Genomic DNA, 22636 nt, shown 5'->3' on the forward strand with positions numbered 1-22636 from the left:
AATACTTTAACTACTAGAATTACCATAGCGGTCATATTATACAAAGAGGTCATATTGTTATGACATATTTGCAATCTAAGCTTATACTATGAGATATTAAAATAAAGCTTTGAATGTCTGTCATCACATTTAATTAAGTCATCACCCTAAAAATACTTTTTGGTGTTACAGCCTATACATACATATGTATATATATGTATATATATAAATGTATATGTAGGCTACATTAAACTACTGGCGAATGTCCACAACTCACTTTTATTTTCATTTTCTCGAACAGGGTAAAGGCATTTTGTGGATAGGGATATGCTTGAAAGACATATCTGAAGTAAGGTTATGTTTTTGCCAACAGAAATTTATGTTTTTTTTTTGTTGTTTTTTTGCAGGAAGTTGCTAGGCAACCAAATCGCCCATATTTAAAGTAGTCACAAGGAAAAGTAGTCACTGAAATACATGTTGTTATTTTAACTGCTATGGTAGTTCTAGGTAGAAGAACTCATTTGTGTTTAGTAATTTTCAGTCAGGGTATATATATATATATATATATATATATATATATATATATATATATATATATATATATATATATATATATATTTGTGTGTGTGTGCGTGCGTGCGTGCGTGCGTGCGTGCGTGCGTGCGTGCGTGCGTGCGTGTGTGTGTGTGTGTGTGTCCATGTTTGTGAATGAGTGTGTTTGGATGTTTCCCAGTACCGAGTTGCAGCTGGAACCGCTGTGTAAAACATATGCTGGATAAGTTGGTGGTTCATTCCACTGTGGCATATATATATATATTATTTCAGCTATTTTGCACGTAATCAATCAAAATATCACTTAATTCCTTCCATATATTCAATAAATCTGGTGGAAAATGTCTTATTTTAATGTTTTATTACTTATAACTTATTTGTAAATGTAATTTACTTCTAATGTATCCAACCTGTCAGAGTAATTGTACAGAGATGAACAAACATTTTTGGTAGAGTAGTGCTCAATTTCAGTCGCAAACAGAATTAGCGTATCAGTGCATTGTCTTGGTTTCTGTTCATGTTTTAAAGCAATCCCAGGCCTTTCAGGCTCTTTTTACTCATACAAGATTGACAGCTGTCGCCACTGAACGGTTGTGTTCACCCAGAAGGTCCAGTGACATTAAAAGGCAGGCGAAAGGCAAGAGTAGCCCCTGTGTCATGTTCACGATTGAGCTTCTTGAGAGTGACATTTCTCCAGAATCAACAAGCTGTCGATAGCAATTCACTCCATTAGAAATCTCAAAGCTGCTAAGCTCAAAGTGCCGCTCAGCTGGCATTTGCTGGTCTCAGGCATTTTGCCGTCTTCGCTTTTTTCAGATTGCTCTGTCATTTTTTTGTTGACGCTTGTTAGATCTGGCTGTTCAAGTGAAGAAGTAATACTTAAGTCAGCTCTTCATTGATTTGATTTTATATGTTGCACTTCTGTAATTGTGACTTTAGATATCAGATGTGCAGTTTTGTTTTTGAGTTTTTTACATTTATAAGTAATTGTGATTGTAGTTTATGCATATTTATTTTGTTTTACTGTTATTTTAGACTAAGACTCTCTAATTTTATTTATTTTAGGCTATTTTAGACAAAAGTTATTTTGAAAGAAATGGCAAGTAATTAAATGTAAAATTCGTAAACAGTGCACTTGAATGTTATGAATATTTTAAAGTAAATAATAATTTTTACGTAGTGGATAATATCCCATCTCTGGGCATCTCTGATGCAGCTTCCACACATCGTCAATGTAGTGCAAACATTTGACATGTAGTTACATTATTTGAGAGGTGCATGGGTATGCAACTGCGCAAAGGCTGCGTCGGACCATACCTGTGCGCTCGACACAGAAGTATAAATCTGCCTTAACAGAGCAGGGTCATGTGATTCCACAGACAATAAGGAAAGTAATTGTAAAAAATATGAACTGGAAAAATTTGATTGATTTCGTTTACTTTTCAATTAATCACCCACCCCTTTGTTTTGTTGCTTTAAATAAAAAAAAAAAAATGTACTCGTAAATTATTACAATTATTTAAAATTGACATGACTAATTAGGTAAACTTCCAGATTGTCTTTGTACCCTTTTTTGTCTTAGTAGTACTCTTGGTAATTCTCCTGGGAATTACCATCTACGCGCTTCCAAGTGTTTGCTTTTTAATGTATCATCAGTTCATACAGAGCTGGGTAGAACTTTTTTTAACGTGCACCTTGGGCATGGAATAATTGCAGATTATTAAAACTAAATAAAATTGTGTCTTTCAGTGAGTTTAAAGGCATAAAGAGAGTGGTATTGGATGCATGTGATTGTTTTTGTTGAGATGACTGATGAAATGTTGTTGTTGTTGTTATGTAGTGTTTATGTATTTTGAAATAGTTTTACTGTATGTCTGTTACCTTGGCCAGGTTTCTGGTTGAATAAAGGTAAAATAAATAAATAAATAAAAATACGAAAACAAAATTATACAAAATTATATTAATATAAATTTTAAAAATTACAAAAAATGACATAACAAACTGAAAGTGTCAAAATATATAACGCAATAGATTAAGAATAATTAGAGATTAAAACAACACATAATAAATGTTACTGTATGTTTTGTAATTCATTCATTCATTCATTTTCTTTTTGGGTTAGTCCCTTTATTAATCCGGGGTTGCCACAGCGGAATAAACCGCCAACTTATCCATCACGTTTTTACACCTTCCAGCCGCAACCTATCTCTGGGAAACGTCCACACACTCTTTCACACACACTATGGCCAATTAAGCCTACCCTACAGAAACGCCAACTGAACTGACCCAGCCGAGGCTCAAACCAGCAACCCAGCGACCTTCTTGCTGTGAGGCGGCAGCACTACCTACTGCGCCACTGTGTTTTGTCAATTTTATTCTTTATTTAAATCTGGTATTTCTACTTAAAATATTATTTACAGAATATACAACAGTTATTTTATTTAGAAGATATACTGCTCATTTTCTACTTTTAATATGAAAAACATTGAACATTTGGTTTCCAGATATGCAAGTTATTTATTTTCACTTTTAATAAGAAAAAAAAAGTGGCCATTGATTTTAGGCAATGTGTGTTTTAATTTCATTTGTTCAACGTTAATGTTCAATAAACGATCATAGATAGTAGATAGTGTGTGTGTTTCTCCCAGTTATTTTAAAATCAAGTAATGCACCCTTCATTCAGAAATCTCTCACTTGTAATATGTGAGCATGTTTACTGTACAAAAAAAAACTTATCAGTGAACTATGAGCGAAGGATGGAACGTGAGATTGGTGCAGCGGCAGCAGTAATGCGGTTGATGTACTTGTCCATTGTGGTAAAGAAGGAGCTGAGCCGAAAGGCAAATCTCTTGATTTACTGGTCAATCTACATTCCTACTCTTACCTATAGTCATGAGCTTTGGGTCATGACCGAAAGGACAAGATCTCAGATACAAGCGGCCGAAATGGAATTCCCTTCCAGGGTGGCAGGGCGCATCATTATAGATAGGGTGAGGAGCTTTGTCATCCGGGAGGAGCTCAGAGTAGAGCCACTGCTAAAAAACTGTCTAAAAAAACAATAAATATTGTGTAGGTTTCATTTAAACCAAAGGAGTTTTTTTTTATTTATTTGAACTCCACCCAAAATTTAAAGATGATGTCTATTTTTAATGTGACCGTGTTGTGAAAACTGTTTAATTCACCCCAAAAACAATTAGTCAAGTGGTGAGTCATTCTTCTGTACTCTCTACTGTGACCAAATTAGCTTCAGATGCTACACTGAATAAATCTTACATCATGTTTAGCCTGTTTTGTGTAAAAGCTCAAACCTGCCAGAAAGAGTAGTTTATGGAATTGCTATGGAATTGGAAATCAGTTTGTTTCACGCAATTGCACTCTTAATGATCATTGCCATTAATCTCCAGCTGATCTCATCAAACGACGTTGATGTGGGACAGAGTCTCTCTTGGATATGTTCACGACTCTTCACGCCATGAGCTTTGTTAGGAAACCTGATTTGAGTCTCAGACGCTGCTGGGTTCGGAATAGAACATCGTGTACCACACAGTGTGGCAAATGTGTCATCTTCAATGGAAACTGATTCAGCTTGTTTTGAACATCAGTTACGTGAGTCACATCATATAATATAAAATAAGAAGTGTTCTTTCAGTATGTGAGAGTGCTTTTTATTTCAAGGCTGTTGGATTCGAACCTGAAGAAATGTCTGGAGTGTGTAGAATGGATCTTCTCTTTTATTTTTATATCAGTAAAGGTTATTTTTGTGCTTATTATTGACTAAAGGCTGACACTCACCAAACCGACAACAAAGTACAATTTGTGCCTTGTTTGAGATGAAATAATTGTGCATTTCAGCAGGTATCAGTGCTGTTTATAGTGCTGAAATGCTTGATTCTGATTGGCTGATGAATATTCTATAGTGTGTAGTTATTTTCAGGGACACTTAAAGCTACAGTAGTGCTGTCTGTATTATTGTTCTATATCACTACACCGAAGGTATTCAGTTATTTCAAAACCAAAAATATATAAATATTCTTGATTTCATATAACTGCGTTAAAACTGCAGCCTTGAAATGTTATTGACCATACAGTAGCTATTAAATGTATTCCTTTTAAAATGGAAAACAGACATTGATGTACCGATTGGAGTGTGGTTCTCAGAGGTTTGCTGAAGTACTCAGAACTCCAGTGGTATTCAGAACTATCTACCATTGGGGAAGATCACATATTATTTGAAAGGAATTGCTTAATACAATTTGGAAAACTTTATAAAACGATATAGACATGGTACCACATGATTTGATTTGATAAAATAATGTTTTTTTTATTGGTTTATTCCAGGAAAGCCCAAACTTTTTTCCTATAAAAGGTCAAAAGACAAACTTGATTGCCAAGGGGAATTTCCTAATTTATTTGTTAAGATAAAAAATAATAATGTTGCTTTAAATCATATTTACTTATTACAGTAAAAACATCAACAATTCAATTATTACACAATGGCCAACAGGCCCCATTTTTTGCATCTCTGCTGTATCTTCGCTCTTTTTTTATTTATTTAATTATTTGTAATTTATTTGTTATTTCTATTATGTTATTTATAGTTTTGTACCTTAGTGTGTGTGTTTTATTTTAGGATTTTGGTCTTTTTTCTAATGTTTGAAAAAGCAAAATAAAAAAAAAACACAACCTGCAGCCTATATTTTTGTGAAAAGTAAAATACATTGCTCTGGTTACATTTTATTGCATGTTTCTTATGGTAAATCAATTAGAGGGCGCTGTCTACATTTTTGCAAATCTAAAATATATACTGTTTGTAAATATTTCAGTACAAACAGGTTATAACTGTTTGTACTGGGTATGTTTTATTGTACTTTTCATGAAGGTGGTTGTACAGATCACCTAGCCAACCACTGAACCTATAACTAAACGCAATCAATAGTGTTTTCAAAAGGAAACATAAGACTAAAGAACCCGAATGCTGTGCATCACAAATACAAAACTGCAAAGTTGCATGTCATAAAGTACAGTGCGATCCTGGATTAACATCTATGTTGAGCCTAGAACATAATTTTTGTTGAAAAATGAAACCCATACCTATTCCCTGTTATCTCTAAACTCAACCCTAATTGAAAATTATTCCCAAAATTAGAGGGGAACAATTGTTGGATAACAATCATGTAGAAGTGCATAAACCTAGCCGTAAGCCTAAACTTAACATAAATGGTTCACGTGTTACTTAATTCTGATTGGCTGATTAGAATGTTATTCCAGGATCAGCATAGATGTTAATCCAGGTACATGTCCTACTTGCTGAAATCAGGTTTGCGGTGCAAAGTGAACCTGCCAGAAAGATTGTTCATAGACAGGTCAGGCAAAAGTATTTTGTGGTGTTTACAGTAGATGGTGTTGTGGAAAAACTGCTAAAAAGATGATGCTTTGTTTATATTAAATATATCACTAAATATCATGAGTGTGAAAGGGAACAAAAGGCAATCGGCGACATACTACCCCATTGCATTTGCATTTATTTTACTTTTGTTTTTGCGGTTTCACAAAAATGTAGACTGAACAAAGTATTTCCAGTCTGTGTTGCATAACTGCATAAGTCGGCTGTCAAACTTCTGTAATAGCGGCACTTTTCTTAAACTTAAACCTACAGTAGTTTTGCTATTAGTAGTGATGTTGCTGCCAGACACACTTCACACATCCTTAATCTCTCTCTCATAACTGTACTAATACGTGCATTAGTCTACTTTCAATGACTCAAGCTTCCATCACTCTATAAAATTATGTTTTGAAACCAGGTTAAAATGTGTAAGAAGCACAAAAGGATAATAGAACACAACATCTGGACTATCTCTTTTTAGGTGTGGTAACTGTAATACTATATAAGCTGAAAAAATACTCTAATCTATTTAAACATACAAAATATTGCACAATATTTCCAATTAATTAAACAGCCATTCATGAATTATTCCTTAGATATGTGTCATTCAAAAAGGGAAAAAACAGAACTGTGATTATATACAAAGGAAAATAAAAGACAACCATAACAACACAATCTATTAACCTGACATGCGTAACACTGTATTTTTGGTCATTTTCATGCATCTGGGGTCAACATTGTTGTCTGTTCTCAAAATGAAAATTGTTTTTCATTTTAAAGTAATTGTTGTGTAAATTTGTAAACATACCCTGAAGGCTGATTTAAACTTCATCAAGCACATGTGTGCTCTGGGGCAGCCTTCTCATACCCCTCACCATGGCTGACGCTAACGCACCTCTCAAAAATGGGTCACACTTTACAATAAGGTTCATTAGTTAATGTTAATTAATGCATTTACTAACATGAACAAATAATGAACAATACATCTACTACTGTATTTGTTCATGTTAGTTAACATTAGTTAATGAAAATACAGTAGTTCATTGTTAGTTCATAATAGCTCATGGTGCATTAACTAATGTTAACAAGCATGGACTTGGATGTTAATAATGCATTAGTAAATGTTCAATTATGATTAATAAATGCTGTACATGTGTTGTTCATGATTAGTCCATGTTAGTAAATGCATTAACTAATGAACCTTATTGTAAAGTGTTACCCAAAAATGTTAACTATAGGTTGCAACAACGCATAGCCAAGCTCTGTGATTGGTCGGCTTGGTAGCTGTGACCAGTGACTGAGAGCCACGCGAACCCATTTGAGAGTGTTTACAAGTGTGAAGTCCCGTGAATGTTGTTGCACATCCGCCGGTTCCTGCCTCTGAATGAGCGAGTTTAAGCTGCTTGTACATTAAGGTAGCGTTCAGGAAAAACAAAACACCAGTAAAGAAACCAACTCTCACGGCAATAACTTTTTGATTTAGTGGCTAATTCGTATGAATTTGTAAGATCTAATTCGTACAATTTAGTACGATTTGCTCATCACCCAATGACGGTTGGGGTTAGGGGTGGGGTTAGGTGCCACGCCTTCTTTTTAAAATCGTACATTTTTATACGACTGAACTCGTACGAATTCGTAGGAATTAGCCACTAAACTGACAAAACGTAAAATACTTATATTTGCTCATGAGATCAGGCTGGAAGAAACACAACACAGAGGAACATAAAAACCTACTGCCAGCAAGTGTTTTGGAAGTGTTTTTGCAGAGCAACACAAAGAGCATATAGAAGTATAAATGCACGACTATGCACAAGGCAGGCTCCGTGAGTCATACTGATCACTCAGTGCAGATGTATAAAGCAGCCTATAATGACAATTCATGCAGTAGGGTATTTGTTTTTATGAATATGTTTGTGCATTGAAAATGAATTGAAATTCAATCATGGTTGAGTTTCTGTCGAAAAATATTTTGAAGAATGTTAGCCAGTAGCTCCATTTCCATCCACCTGTTTTTATGCGCATTTTAGACATGCGTATAAAAAAATTGGTTGATGGAAAAGCAAATATGCGCATACATTTTGAAAATGCACATAAAAATTATAAGCGCATAACTGAGTAGGATAAACGTTTTCTTCAATAAGTTGGGCATAAGCTACGAAGGCAACACTTGATTTTGTTATAAGAGATCATGTGATGTTAAAAAAAATGTGTGTGAATGGACAAATTAGCAGGCTTTTCACACTGTAAAACATCTGAAATGTTGTTTTGGTTATTCTAAAATTCCAGTGTTAGTGTTATTATATTATTAATTACCTTCAGAACTGACAAGAGCATCTGTTCTCTGCATCTGATGACTTTGTTGTCTTCTGAGACGCAAGTCATTTATTAAATAAAGCAAAGATTGACGCAGCTTCTTACGGAGTTCAATAGTTGGATTTTTTTCTACTTTAGATTTCAGTGGCTGCCAGTTTTCAATGTTCTTTAAAATATCTTCTTTTCTGTTAAACAGAACAAAGAACCTCATCACCACTACCTGAGTGTAAATAGTAAAACCTTAGTGAGTAAATTCACATTTTTTTGGGTGAACTGTTCCTTTCATTTTAATTTATTTTTTTAAAACAAAGCTGACCACGTCTCAGCAATGGCTCGATGTTGGCCGACAGCCACATTTGGTGTGTTTGGGCCTTAAGCAGTGTTTTCAAAACTCATTGGCACAAGTATATCATTTCAGGTATTACTTTCATCAGCTGTGGTCTAGATAATTACAGTTTAAAAATGCAGATGTCTTTTGTTCAAATATCTAAAGGCTTATTACTGTGTGTTCCTGTTTCCAAATCACATTAAATCTAATTAAGAATGCCTCTTGTGAAAATTACCTTAATGACTTCCTTTAACAAATAATGGATGCAAAATATATCAGCGAACTAACAACTACAGAACATCTTGAGATTCTTGAGCTGCATAAATGTTTCTTTAAAACAGGGAGGCTGATTTTAAATGAATTAATAATAAATAATAAAAAACATAAATTCTGAAACTAAAAGAATATATAAAGTTATATCCAGCAGATACAGTGGCTCAGTGGTTAGCACTGTCGTCTCACAGCAAGAAGGTCGCTGGTTCGAGTCTCTGCTGGGCCAGTTGGCATTTCTGTGTTTGGAGTTTGCATGCTCTCCTCGTGTTTGCGTGCATCGCCGGCTTCCCCCTGGTGCTTCTGTTTCCTTCAAAGTCGTAAAACATGTGGTATAGGTCAATTGAAACTAAATTGGGTGTGTATGGGTGTTTCCAGGTACTGGGTTGCAGCTGGAAGGGCATCAACTGTGCAAAACAAACAGTATGCTGGAATAGAACAATTTATGGTAATTTAATTATCAATGATTTGCATAAAACAACCAAGATACCAGCATAGAAAAATACACAGCAAAATATTAAGAGAAATAATATATTTAAAAACTAAATACTGACAAATTATAATCTTTTAGTTTTACCCTCCCTTGATATATACATTTAAAAGAGTCTTCCCAATCTGCTACTCAACTTAATATTTATATTTTTGGTTTTAGTACATGGTTTAAATGCCAAATCATTAACATTCATGCAATAAAATCATTTTGTGTAGCTTTTATTTGTCCATTTTCAACTAACAGTCATTATCCTCACCATCTTTTCACACTTGAATCAAAAAACCACAGGTTTCATCATTGTTAAAGACACAAATGTTTATTTTAACCCTGTGTAAAACACTGTCCTCACAGATCGTTTATTTATTTATTTATTTATTTATTTATTTATTTATTTATTTATTTATTTATTTATTTATTTATTTATGTATGTATGTATGTATGTATGTATATATTTAAGTTAAGTATTTGCAATTATTTATTTCATTATATTTATTCTATTTTATTATTTTATTTTTAATTTATTCATTTAGCTTTTTGTTATTTTTTTTAACAGTCAGGATTCAACCAATATACCAACACAGCAACATACGCTGCAAATAATATTTCAAAAACTAAAAACTGACAAAATATGTATATATTTTATTTCGCCCTACCCTATTTAAAAAAAAAAAAAAAGATCTAAAAGAGCCTTCTAAATCTGTTACTCAAATTACTATTCAATTATTGGTTTTGGTTTTAGTACATGATGGAAAAAATGCTAACTCAATAACATTAATGCTATAAAATCATTTTGTGCAGCTTTTATTTGTCCATTATTTAGCTACTCTTTTTAGTAGTCATTCTTTTTACCATCTTTTCACACTTAGTCAATAAATACACAGGTTTCATCATTGTTGAAGACACAAATGTTTATTTTTATTGTTTGTTAAAACACTTTCCTTGCAGATCATTTATTTTTCAGTCATTTTTGTAAATGAAAGAGTAAGTTGTTTGCTTGGTAATTGGTCCATCAATATGCATTCATTTTGACCCATCCATGCTAATTTGTAGAGTTGTTTACAAGACAAATAAGCATAAAAAACAATAGTCAGGTTGTCTTGTAAACATCCTAAAACAGCTTTTATTTTTGTAACATGCAATTATTTTTTGTCAGAATTTTTTTGCTCCATTTTCTCCTTGGACTAAAACACCCCTGCTGTTATTAAAATCCCATGTAATACATGTAAAGAACATACTGTACTGTACGCTGTACCTGGATAAACATAATTGTGCAACCCCCTTTTACTTTACATGTTTCAACCGTAATAATACTAATGAAGCATTTTACTCTGCATGAGTTTGATGCATTTGTAGTTGATTGAGATGGACTGGTTTCAGCACTTGTGCATGGCGTCAGATGCCAGATGAAAGAATATGCACAGGAAAGGTAATTTTCAAAACATATTCTCGAAAGTTGCTATGACAACAGTGAGACTTGCCATTCCCAAGCGTGAGGACGCAGTTTCTGGTAAAAGAAGTACTAAGGTGTCTGTATTGATTATGTTGTTATTAAAAAAATATTGAATATCTCTGTTTGGCCTTAAGTTATAGAGAGTGTTAATGTCATTAACTCACCTTACATAAGCAAAGAGGGGCCACATTTACACATCTGTTTTAACCATCACTTTGCCTGCTGTGGAATTCTAGAACAGTAATTCTGGCACTTTATTTTCATGCATTTTTCTCTTGTTGCCTTTATTTAACTTATGGGTAAAACAATACCTATACATAGTATTTGTTTGGAAAATTATGTTACGTCTGATTTTCTTTCAAATCAAAGGTTTTTAAATTTGAATATTGAAGATTTAAAAGGATATAAATGCAGTATATTAATTAGCAATCAACTTTATTGGTTTATTAAAGGCAGCTTACTATTAAGCTATTTAAAGTTAATATACTTCTCTGACTAAAACATCTGACTTCATCTCTTCTGCAACTTTTAACATTAAACTCAGGTCAGATCTTACCTATTGTTTGACCTAAACTCAGTTCAGACTTATTTTCATGCTTGGAAAAAAAATCTGCAACTTTATAAAATGGAATAGTAATGTGTAAAAACAAATGTTAAACTAAATGTAAATGCTAGCAACTTGATATACATTCTAAACATGGTTAAGATGTACAAACAATGAATTCAAACGTTGTAACAGTTTTTTTTAAATGTTAAAAACATGGTAAATTATACTTGTTAGGATGTTAGCTACTTGTTAAAATGTTACACTTGCTAGCAAATGTCACAATATTATCATGCAGACTCTTAAACATGCTAGCAATGTTTTAACTAATGTTTTAGTACATTAATGTTTTGACAGTGCAGCTAGCAATGAGCAAGAATGTGCTACTAAAGTTAAAATGTGGTAGCAGCCTGTTGAATTATGTTAGCAACTGTGCTAAATTGTAAGTAATTATTACCATCTTGCCATTGCTAAAATATTGTACACTTGCTAGTGGCATGTTAAAACATGCTAACAGCTTACTAAACATGCTAGAAATAAGTTAAATAATACTAGGAACCAATTAAATGCTAACTAAATGTCAAAACATAAACATGCTGACACGTTTCAAACATGTTAGCAATGTTTAAAGAGTCAGCATGTTTATGGTTTGATGCTAGTGTTTTGGTACATTGCTGTTTTGACAATGGCCAGCAATGACACTTGCTAGCAGCATGTTAAAACATGCTAACAGCTTACTACAAATTGCTAAATACATGCTAAATAATAGGAAACTGTTCAAACCAGGACTTAATTTGTGATGGAACCAGCTGGATCCAGATATGGCACATCTGTAATCTGATCTGGCACCTGATTTTACCGATTCCCCTCCTCACACGCACCCACAATCCCCAACACATCTCCCAACCCCCCTATCGACGTCCCCCCCCCCACTCCCCTGGCCCCAACCACCACACACAACCCCCCCGGGCTCTACATTTTATGCCACGCCTTCTAACCCAACCCTCTTACCTTTGTATGCGATAAATGTGCTAGCGAAGTAAAAATGTGGTTGAGACGTTGCTAAATTGTAAGTAAATGTTATATCTTGTCTAGCAACATGTTAAAACAAGCTAACAACTTGCTAAAACAAGTTAGCTACAGATTAATTTATAGCTACATATTAAAACATGTTAACAACTTGCTAAAACATATTTGCAACATGTTAAATAATATAGGAACATGTTAAAACATGCTAACTAAATGTATAAACATAAACATGCTGACTCTATTTTAAACATTGCAAACATGTTTTAAAGAGAGACAGCATGTTTGTTTTAATGCTAATGTTTTACTACATTAATGTTTTGACAATGGTCTGTGTGACAATGGCTTTAGCTGCATTGCTGAACTGTTAGCAACTTTGCTAGATTGTAAAAATCTCTTTTAAAAATGATAGCAAAGTCTAAAAAGAGTCAGCACGTTTCTGTTTTAATGCTAATGTTTTACCACATTAATTAACAACAAATTAAAACAAAAACTCCCGGGACGTATTTTGCTGTCTCCAGAAACGTCCGCGGGGCTACGTTTCCACAATGAGCCTGGGTTGACTATATTAGCAACTTTTCTAAATTGTAAGTAACTATTGGCATCTTGTCAAAAGGTTACCAGCGTACATGTTACCATTTTGATATTTGTCTGTCTATCTAACCTGCTAGTTGTTTTCTAATAGACTGCATGACCTTCAAAACTCAAGCTTTAAAACTACAACAAACTATAAACCTTCAAAAACAAGCCTTTAATTTGACTTGAGGCTTCTGAAAAGAGCATCACTGTTTAACCTTGACAATTTGCAATCTACTGTAGTTTATAATTAGCTACTGTTCATTTATACAAGCTTTGAGTCTGACTCTTTTGTTTGTTTAATTTTGCAGAGTCTTGGAGCCACTGGCAGATACGAAACCCATAAAAAGTAAGTGTTTTTTTTTATTATTCCAACATACTTTACCTTCTTAAACTTCCAGAAATGAACAATGAACAGATGTTGAACTAATGATGGTGCTATCAAATGTTATATTGTTCACAAACCTGACACACTCACGGAAACTCAGAAATCAGATAATGATTAGTGTATAGTTAAAGTGAAAACACAGATGCCTAATGAGCTTGGATCCTTTATTTAAACTCTTTTATTTATTATTTATATTTTTAGAAGCAAGAATCCAGAATCCTCTTGTTATTTAAGACTTTTTTATCATTCTGTTATTATTAGCGATTCACTCTTTGATTTCTGGTTCCATAAAAATGCAAAGAAGAGCAAGCTAGCTTATAGTTTTTTTTCAATCAATATCATCAATATGACTCCATGGGGGCTTAGTTAACTCGCAGACAACATACCTCAGAAGCAGCCAATATCCAAGAGTGTTCCATGTGCTATTATTAGAACATAATTGGCTTGTTTGGTCACCTGATCAGAAGGAGCTCCGTAAATATCTGTTTTGTGACCTCTCAAACGAACTGCATCTGCAATATTTAATGTTTCCTAATGCATTCGTTCATTTAATCTGCTGCAATTTGTTTATAAGAAGCAGCAGTGCATTTGCGGATGAATACATTGACATTATAGGTCAGCAAAATAAAAGGTTCCACTTTAATACCTCGATCCATTTTTTGTTAAAAGGGAATCATTCTAAATATAGCACCCAGAAATTACCTTGCGTTGCGCTGGACTCTGTGTTAATGGTTGGTGTGTAATAGCTCTACAGGTGTTTGCCAATCCATTCCAATGCTGCAGTCAGGCATTGTGTTCAGATCAACCCAACAACACATTTACTACAACCACGAGAACCTCTTATGAGGTTTTTAAGCCCCTAACCTGTCAGTTTGTTTGGGTAGGAGTGTGTTTGCATGCGGACGTCTAATAGCTGCAGAGGGGAAGCTGTTCTGAATGCTTTTCCCTTGGTGAGAAACCGTGCTGCCTGCAGTCTGAATCAGTGGAGCCCATGGTATCCATTAAGAAATATGGCACTAGTAGTGTTGCCATGGAGATCAAGTCAATGGATGCTGCGTTCAAGCCTCAGGAAGACATAATCAAGTCCTTTGGCTTTCTTTGCAGAGATATACTCTACAACAGTGTGGCGGTGATGCATTGTTTTGCAATTAAATGATGTGAATTATTTAAAAAAAGTATTTTATGCAGGAATGTTTATGCATTAATTGCTTTGTACTAATAATGCTTTCAGGACTTTTTTGGGGTAGTCTTCAAAGGGCTGTAAATCTATTTGACATTTACGCATGCTTTTGAGAGCTTCTCTTCAAAACTAATACACATGAAGTGAAGGCTTGCTTATGGGATGTTTTAGCAAATGCTGAAAGAGTTCTTGGTAGCACTTTCTATGAAGCCCATGCTCATAATGAATTATGTTTAGAATTATTTAGAATCAAGCATAACAATTCTATGAATGTATTTATAAAGAGACGTGATGTATACAGTATTGATAGTTATAGGTACATTTATAATAATGTTATTAATATTTATAAGTAACGCATTTCATTTTTTAATATACGTTCATCGGGTTGAACGATATTGGAAAAAAACTGACATTGCGATATTAAGTTTTTTTGCAATTTATTTTGCTGTATAAATGTAATTTCACAAGATGACTCTATTTGGAAATAATTCACAATATTACATTGATTGTGATGACTTTGTAGGGGAGTGAATCTGTAAAAAATATGGTTAAAATTCACTTGAAATCGAACATAATCACAGACCTTAAAATCTTTTACTTTTTTACGGAACTGTGTTTTTTGTTTAATTACAATAGGACTATTGCACAATGTGATATTGATGCTGAAACAATATATTTTGCAGCCCTAGTTCATATTTATGTATATAGTGTAACCATATACATATATGTATAGATTCATGCGCATTTATAAGTATTAATTAGTCTGTCTGTCATGATTCACATGAATAATCTACTTAACGGTGGCGCAGTAGGTATTAAAGTCGCCTCACAGCAAGAAGGTCACTGGTTTGAGCCTCTGCTGGGTCAGTTGGCGTTTCTGTGTGGAGTTTACATGTTCTTCCTGTGTTTGCGCGGGTTACCTCCGGGTGCTCTGGTTTCTCCCACAGTCCAAAGACATGCGGTATAGGTGAACTGGGTTGGCTAAATTGTCCGTAGTGTATAATTGTGAATGAGTGTGTATGGATGTTTCCCAGAGATGGGTTGCAGCTAGAAGGGCATCTGCTGCGTGAAACATGTGCTGGATAAGTTGGCGGTTCATTCCGCTGTGGTGACCACCGATTAATAAAGGCACTGGACCGAAAAGAAAATGAATGAATGAATGAAGTCTACTTAATGACAGTATTGTACATTTAGATGCTGAAAATATGTCTCTATTTTACGTTTTATTGTCTCTTCAAATGTAAGGTGTAATATATGTTTGGTAGAACCACACTTTATGTAAAAACGTGTTTTTATGATGCACGCTTAGCATTTGAAAATGACATCCTGTTTCATTTTAATTTAAGCCATTAATGAAGCATTTCTACAGCTTAGTAATTGTATTATGACTCACAATAAATATTTATCAGGAAACAGGGCTTTTAAAACCCTATATAAAACATAATATAAAACATTTTAAAGCCTTTTAAAACATTATATAAATATAATGTATGTATACTGAAAATGAAATACATCACTATCAAAGGTGCAGTAGGTGATTCCACAATGCTAACCTGTTAGCATAAATCTTTGAACCACAGTCCCTTCCCTGCCTCCTGAAATATGAGCACACACATCTTAAAGGGGACAGCAGAACCCTCTATCATGTGTTAAAAGCGACTAGTGCTTGTCCAGCGGTGTGCAGGACTTATTACTAAGCCATACTTGCATGCTATTTTAGACTGAAAATTCAGAGTAGCGGTAAACAATATAGGGGCGCGTCACAGGTCGCCATGGTTCAAAAATGAACCAATGTAGTGTTAATAATGAACCAACTTCACCTCAGTAAAGCAGGCTAGGCAAAATAGCATTATTTACTAAATAAACTAAATAAAATCTACATTATCGATGCTGTAAAAGGTCCCTTATGAAACTGAAAATAGTCACATCAATCTTTCACTGGGAGATTTCAGTGGCTGAACAACACTTCTGTGCGTACAGTAACCCATTTGTAACAACAACATCCACATGAGCTCTGCGTGACTAAAATAGTTATAAAACAGCAGATTACCTGTCTAAAAGAAATCCATCAGCCATGGTGTCATCCTTTCTCCAGTGTGCAAAGGTAACTCTTGATTCAGGGTTTTAAAAAGTTTTGATTCAGCATGTTTTTACAGCTCTCTCTCATGAACACACAGTGCATCAATGCACAAACGGCGGATCTGCATGTATACATTTTTTAGTTTTATGTCTCACATAGAATAAAAAAATACATATGAATATATTTAGATAATTTACTTGAATTATTATTATTGGAATGTGAAGAAACTTTCAACCAGCACAACAAAAATGTTTCTGAAGACAATCACCTATTGCACATCTAAGTATTAATAGCACTATTATAAATGTAGCTATATGTGTCATTATAATACAGTATAGTTTTGTTGTGTCTATAGATACATTTATTACATTTTTATGCTTGATTATAAATGATTATAAACAGAAGTAATGAGCATGGGCTTATTAGAAAGTGTAACTGAGTTATTCTGTACTGAAATGTCAAACAAATCGGATCAATCCAAACTAGTTACGTAACCTGATAATTACCTTATCTGTCAACATGTTGCTGTTTGTTGGTGGACACTGGAGAGGAACTAAATATTTTTACTTCGCTATTAGTTTTTTTTTTTTTTTTTATGGATCTGTACTTTATCAGGGTACTTTTATTTACTTTCACTTCACTAAATTCCAAAAAATTAAAACATAAAAATACAGCAATTGTTATACCACTATACATTTCATAAATGTAAGAGAGTTTAAAGTTCTTTTGACCTGGAGAAATTGTCACACAGATGTTATACCAGTATCTGTTTTGTGAATGAGCTGAATCTTATTAATTTACTAAAGAGACAGATTTAGCTTATTTCAAGATCATAGAGGAGGATTTGGTATGTAACAGTTGGGCATCAGTATCTTGTAAAATGTGTCCTCATTATCAACACTCCCTAAACTTAGAATATTTATGACTGCAAATTCTAATTAAAAGTAAACACTCAGCCAGTGAATATTTTCTTACTATGACATTGGGTACATGTCCACCGATGCATTTTTTTCTCAAGCCAAGGGTTTTAAAAAATGCCAGTAGTGTAGAAAGGGGTAGAGTCTCGCTAAGATTTTTGAGATACTCTGACATTTGGAGATGCACTCACAGCTGAGTATTTTTAGAAATGCGGTAGTGTTATCAGTTATGTGTCAGTTATATAAAAAAGAAGAAATTAATTAGTGGACACACACCCTTAAAGGGGTAGTTCATCTAAAAATGACAATTTACTCACCTTCAAGTGGTTCCAAATGTTTATAAGTTTCTTAATCTGATAAACAGTAAAGAAGATATTTTAAAGAAAGCTGAAAACATGTAACCATCGACATCCATACTAGGAAGACACAAATATACAAAAGTCAGTGGTTACAGGTTTCCAGTTTTCTTCAAAATATCTTCTTTTTTCTCAGTAGAAGTCAAACGGGTTTGGAACAACTAAAGGGTGAGTAAACAAAGGCAGAAAACTATTTCTTTAACCACCAAGTAAACAGAAAATAACAGATTTTGAGTTTCTTTTTTATTTTGACAATGACATGCGCAACAATACATTAACCTCGAAAGGAAGTATGCTTTGTGCCAGGTTTGAGCACAGCTGCTAGTTTCCACCTGCAGCCCCTGGACAGGTAGTTCTTAAAATGAAGAGAACTTAAAACATACACACTCACTCACATACACAATCAAAGACTAACATTTCATTAGTGTGTAGTGTGCACAGATTTGTTTGGATGAGCCACTTTTTGATCAGATGTGAACATGTCTTATGGTTTTGTACATGTGATTTGTTCTGTTTAACGTGTGTTCCACAGACCTGTGGCATTTACAAGGCAAATTATAGAATATTTGATTTTATTCTCAAAGCTAATAATGTTTTTTAGAACGTTACTGTGATTTACAGTCAAGATTTTGACAAACAGTTGACCCTGGACCAGTCACATAGGTATAATTTTTGACAATAGCCTAAACATTTTATAAGTAAAATGTATTATTTTATGCCAGAAATCATTAGAATAATACATTTACGTTATAAAGATATTTTGTAAATTTACTACTTTACATAACTTAATTTTAATTAGTAATGCACATTACTATACACGTGTCATTTGAACAAATTTAAAGGTGGTTTTCTCCATCTTTAGATTTTTCAAAGGGCTTCTATGATGAATCTATTGGAAGCTGTTTGGAACTGTGTGTAGGTATAGTGTGTCCACTATCATACTGGAGTGATATAAAGACAATAGGTCTCTTATTTTAAAATTTCTCCCGTTAAAATAGGATCAAAATCCCACAGTTGCATGTCAGTACAATTATAAAAGAAGACACTTCAATCTCCGTTTGTGGATGTTAAATCAGGTTTATTTTGTACATTAACATAACGGATATCCATACAGCAGTGGATATTAACATCTTAAACTATGAAAAAGGGGTAAAATAGGTGCTCTTCAAGGTCACAAATCAACTGTTAACAATATATCTGGTTAATAATGTCAGCATGTTTCAAGAGGTCTGCTATTTAAAGCTTTATTTGTAGCTTCGCACAATAAGGCATACTGTATTGTAGCCACAAATATCATAATTAATCTACCCCACTCAGAAATGAAGGTACAAAATCACAGTCACTGGGATATTACCTTTTCAAAAGGTACTTTTTTGTTTCTTGCAGATCCTTAAGGTACATGTTAATATCTAAAAAAGGATAAGTTTGTACCTCGTAGTACTTTAAATGTGCAAAAGTGAACCTCATGGCATGTATCTTTAATCGTTACCAGCACATGTAACCTCTTGTTAGAATGTAATTCCATCATTCCAAGTTCATGCAAGTCTAAAAAGAGATGATATAAGTTAAACATGGCTGTTTGTTCATGTTTTAGGTTGCTGAAAGAATCATTTGCTTCTTTGTTTTTATTCACCTTCTCCTTAGTTTTTTCACATGTCAGTCTCACGTTTGTCCATTTCTGAAAGGATCAGATGTCCGAAGCACTTCAGTAATCATGCAAACGTTGTTATCATCAGCTCACCAAGTTTGTTATTTCAAATACAATGTATAGATGTGCAAGCGAGAAAGCAAGACACAGTGTAGATTCTGCTCTTCTGCTGCTTTGTGGCTGTTCATCAAGATGACGACAAGGTTTGTTTAAGCGCAGGTCTACCATGGCTTGTTATTATATGTATATATCATTACGCTGTAATATTTTGGCCGTGTATTTAAAAAAAATGGCGCTTCCTTTGTTTTCTTCTCCTAGCTTGTGCAGGATCTAGTGGCGTATCACAGGTGCACGTCTTGTTCCGCCTTTTGGTATACTTTTGTTGTGCTTGGTACCCTTCCGAAAGGGTACCCAGGAAGTAGTACGTTACGGTTTGCTTTTTGATACCTTTTGACAGTGGAAACGGACATACCTGTAGAAGTGTATACCGTACTGTATCGTACCACTCAGTGGAATCGGGCCATTACTAATGCGCAGCTGTGAAGTGCAACAGTGAACAGTACTTTTTTAAAAGGTACTGCCACAGTGACAGATCTTATACCTTCATTTTTGAGAGTGTGGTTTAGACTTTATGCCAAGAAATGTCATGTTGAAGCAGGATTTGAGTGAACTTGGCTTTATGAATGAATGTGAGCAGTGCATGAGCAGAGCTTGCACTTGGGCCCTGTACAATTGAATGCCATGGAGCAGAATATTCAGGCATTTGCTTTGCTCTACTTCTTCTCCCAAGTGTTTCTAGACCTTTGACAGCTGTGGCCACCATTCATTTTTATTGTAGGGATAAGAACACTTATTTTTGTGCTCCATTGAGAAAGGAAGTCTGGTTTTGAAAGACATGATATTATGAAAGAAGATATTTATATCAGTCTCCTAATTGATCATCATGCAAATTACAAACAAAACCTATAAGCATCATTTATACAGGTTAAAAAAGCCACAAAAATTGGTTCCATATTTAGAACAACAGATGGCTTGGTGGATTAAACTACAAGTCTGAACGTCACTGTCATCTATTTGTTTCCAATGAACAATGATAACATCAGGATCCGTTGTCAGTTGGTTGATTTATACTCAGTCTGTCGAGACACTCTCTGGCTCAGTTCTCTATGATGGATGACACGAGAGACTTAAAAGTGACACTGTCCATCGAAACATTGCTTTTGATGTCTGAATTTTTTGTGCCTAAAAAAATAAAAAGTCCAGGTTGTTCTCAGAATAAGTTGTACTTTCGCTGACACTAAATGTTCTGGGTTATAGTTTCAGTATATAGCCACATGAGGCTGACTCACAGTAGCCTGGGACACAGAAATCTGTGTTGCCCACACATAGAGGTAACACTCGAGTTTGTTAAGGAGGGTTACATAAAAGTCTCTATAATGTTTATATAAGCTTTATACGACACTTGACTTTTAAATGCTGCGGGATTGAATCATAGAGTCCTTAATCTTGTGCCAACAGTTTAGCTTAACGAATTCAGTGTTTTTTCACAGTCACACAGTTTGTTAGCATTTATTTTCTTCTCAGGTAGTGGGCGCCTTCAGGTTGAAATTATTTAAATGCATAGATGAAAATTTATCTACGGTTCTCCTTGATGTATGTGACTTTTTTTTTCTTTTTTTAGAACATTAAAGACAATTTTTTGCTAAAAATTTTTTTTTTTAAATTGTGATTTATGGTGATTCATAAAATGAAAAAAAAAATAAGTCAATGGCTACTGACCCCCAAAATAGGTAGGCAAACAAATTGACTCATACTTATGGCCCTCAACATTAAACTTGGGTCATTTTGTGTGAATTATACATGCTGTCATGACTATAACGGGGTCTCCTTTTTTTATCAGTAGTTTATGTAATAGCCAAATTCATATTTTTAATTAAATTATATTTTATTTGTGTTCTATTATTATATCTTATTTAATTTAACAATTCAACTTATTTAACTTATTTTCAGTGTTTTAATGATAATGATTTATATTTTAATAGGATTGATTTACTTATTATTCATTCAATCATTTTCTTTCCGGCTTTGTCCTTTTATTAATCACGGGTCAACACAGCACCAATTTATTCAGCATATGTTTTACACAGCGTATACCCTTCCAGCTGCAACCCATCACTGGGAAACACCCATACACTCTCATTCACATTCATACACTACGTCCAATTTAGTTTACCCAATTCACCTGTACCACATGTCTTAGGACTTGTGGGGGAAACCAGAGCACCCGGAGGAAACCCACGCAAAAAAGGGGAGAACATGCAAACTCTATACAGAAATGCCAACTGACCCAGTCGGGGCCTAAACCAGCGGCCTTCTTACTGTGAGGCGATAGTGCTACCAACTGCACCACCATGATGCCCATTTATATATTATTTTATTAAATATTAACCTATGGTAGGTTATTTCAACTGACCTGCTATTCTGAAAAGTTACATATTTTTTTATATGAAATGAATTTATATGAACTTTTTGCAGAGCAGTGACATGTTTGGTACTGTTCAGCGATAAATGGGAGATCATAAAAGATTGCGCTCGGTGTTTAACTTAAATTCACACCATGAGTCTAATTTGACTTTACTTTTGGATGTACAAACAGTTATTATAATTAGAGAATCTTTAGTATCTTTTAAACACAGTCAGTGCCTATTGGTTGTTTAAACTATTTATAATTCATTCATTTTCCTTCAGCTTAGTCTCTTTATTCACCAGGAGTCACCACAGCGGAATGAAGCAACTTATCCAGCATAAATTTTACATAGCAGATGCAAATTGTTGCCTCAGTTTTCTTCCTTCAGTTTCTTAGCTGACAGGAGTGCCATCCAGTGTGGTCTTCTGCTGCTGTAGCACATCTGCCTCAAGGTTTGATGTGTTGTGCATTCAGAGATGCCCTCTACAGACCTCAGTTGTAATTAGTGTTTTTTTTTTTAGTTATTGTTGCCCTTATATCAGCGCGAACCAGTCTGGCCATTCTCCTCTGACCTCTGGCATCAACAAGGCATTTGCACCCACAGAACTGCCGCCCACTGGATATTTTCTCTTTTTCGGACCATTTTCTGTTGTACATGAAAATCCCAGACTGCCAGCAGCAGTTTC

At 34.3% G+C, this 22636-nt stretch overlaps 1 protein-coding gene across 3 annotated transcripts in view; it reads left to right on the forward strand.

Moving 5' to 3' along the window:
• ankfn1a (ankyrin repeat and fibronectin type III domain containing 1a) overlaps positions 1 to 22636 on the forward strand; it is a 184338-nt gene that overhangs the window by 59871 nt on the left and 101831 nt on the right. For all 3 annotated transcript variants that reach the window (XM_073918607.1, XM_073918608.1, XM_009306802.5), the window contains one exon: positions 13226 to 13263. In XM_073918607.1, the coding sequence (XP_073774708.1) occupies positions 13226 to 13263 (38 nt within the window). The remainder of the gene's footprint in view (positions 1 to 13225; positions 13264 to 22636) is intronic.

The sequence above is a fragment of the Danio rerio genome, chromosome 12 (genome assembly GCF_049306965.1).
Source record: "Danio rerio strain Tuebingen ecotype United States chromosome 12, GRCz12tu, whole genome shotgun sequence".
Lineage (NCBI taxonomy): Eukaryota > Metazoa > Chordata > Actinopteri > Cypriniformes > Danionidae > Danio > Danio rerio.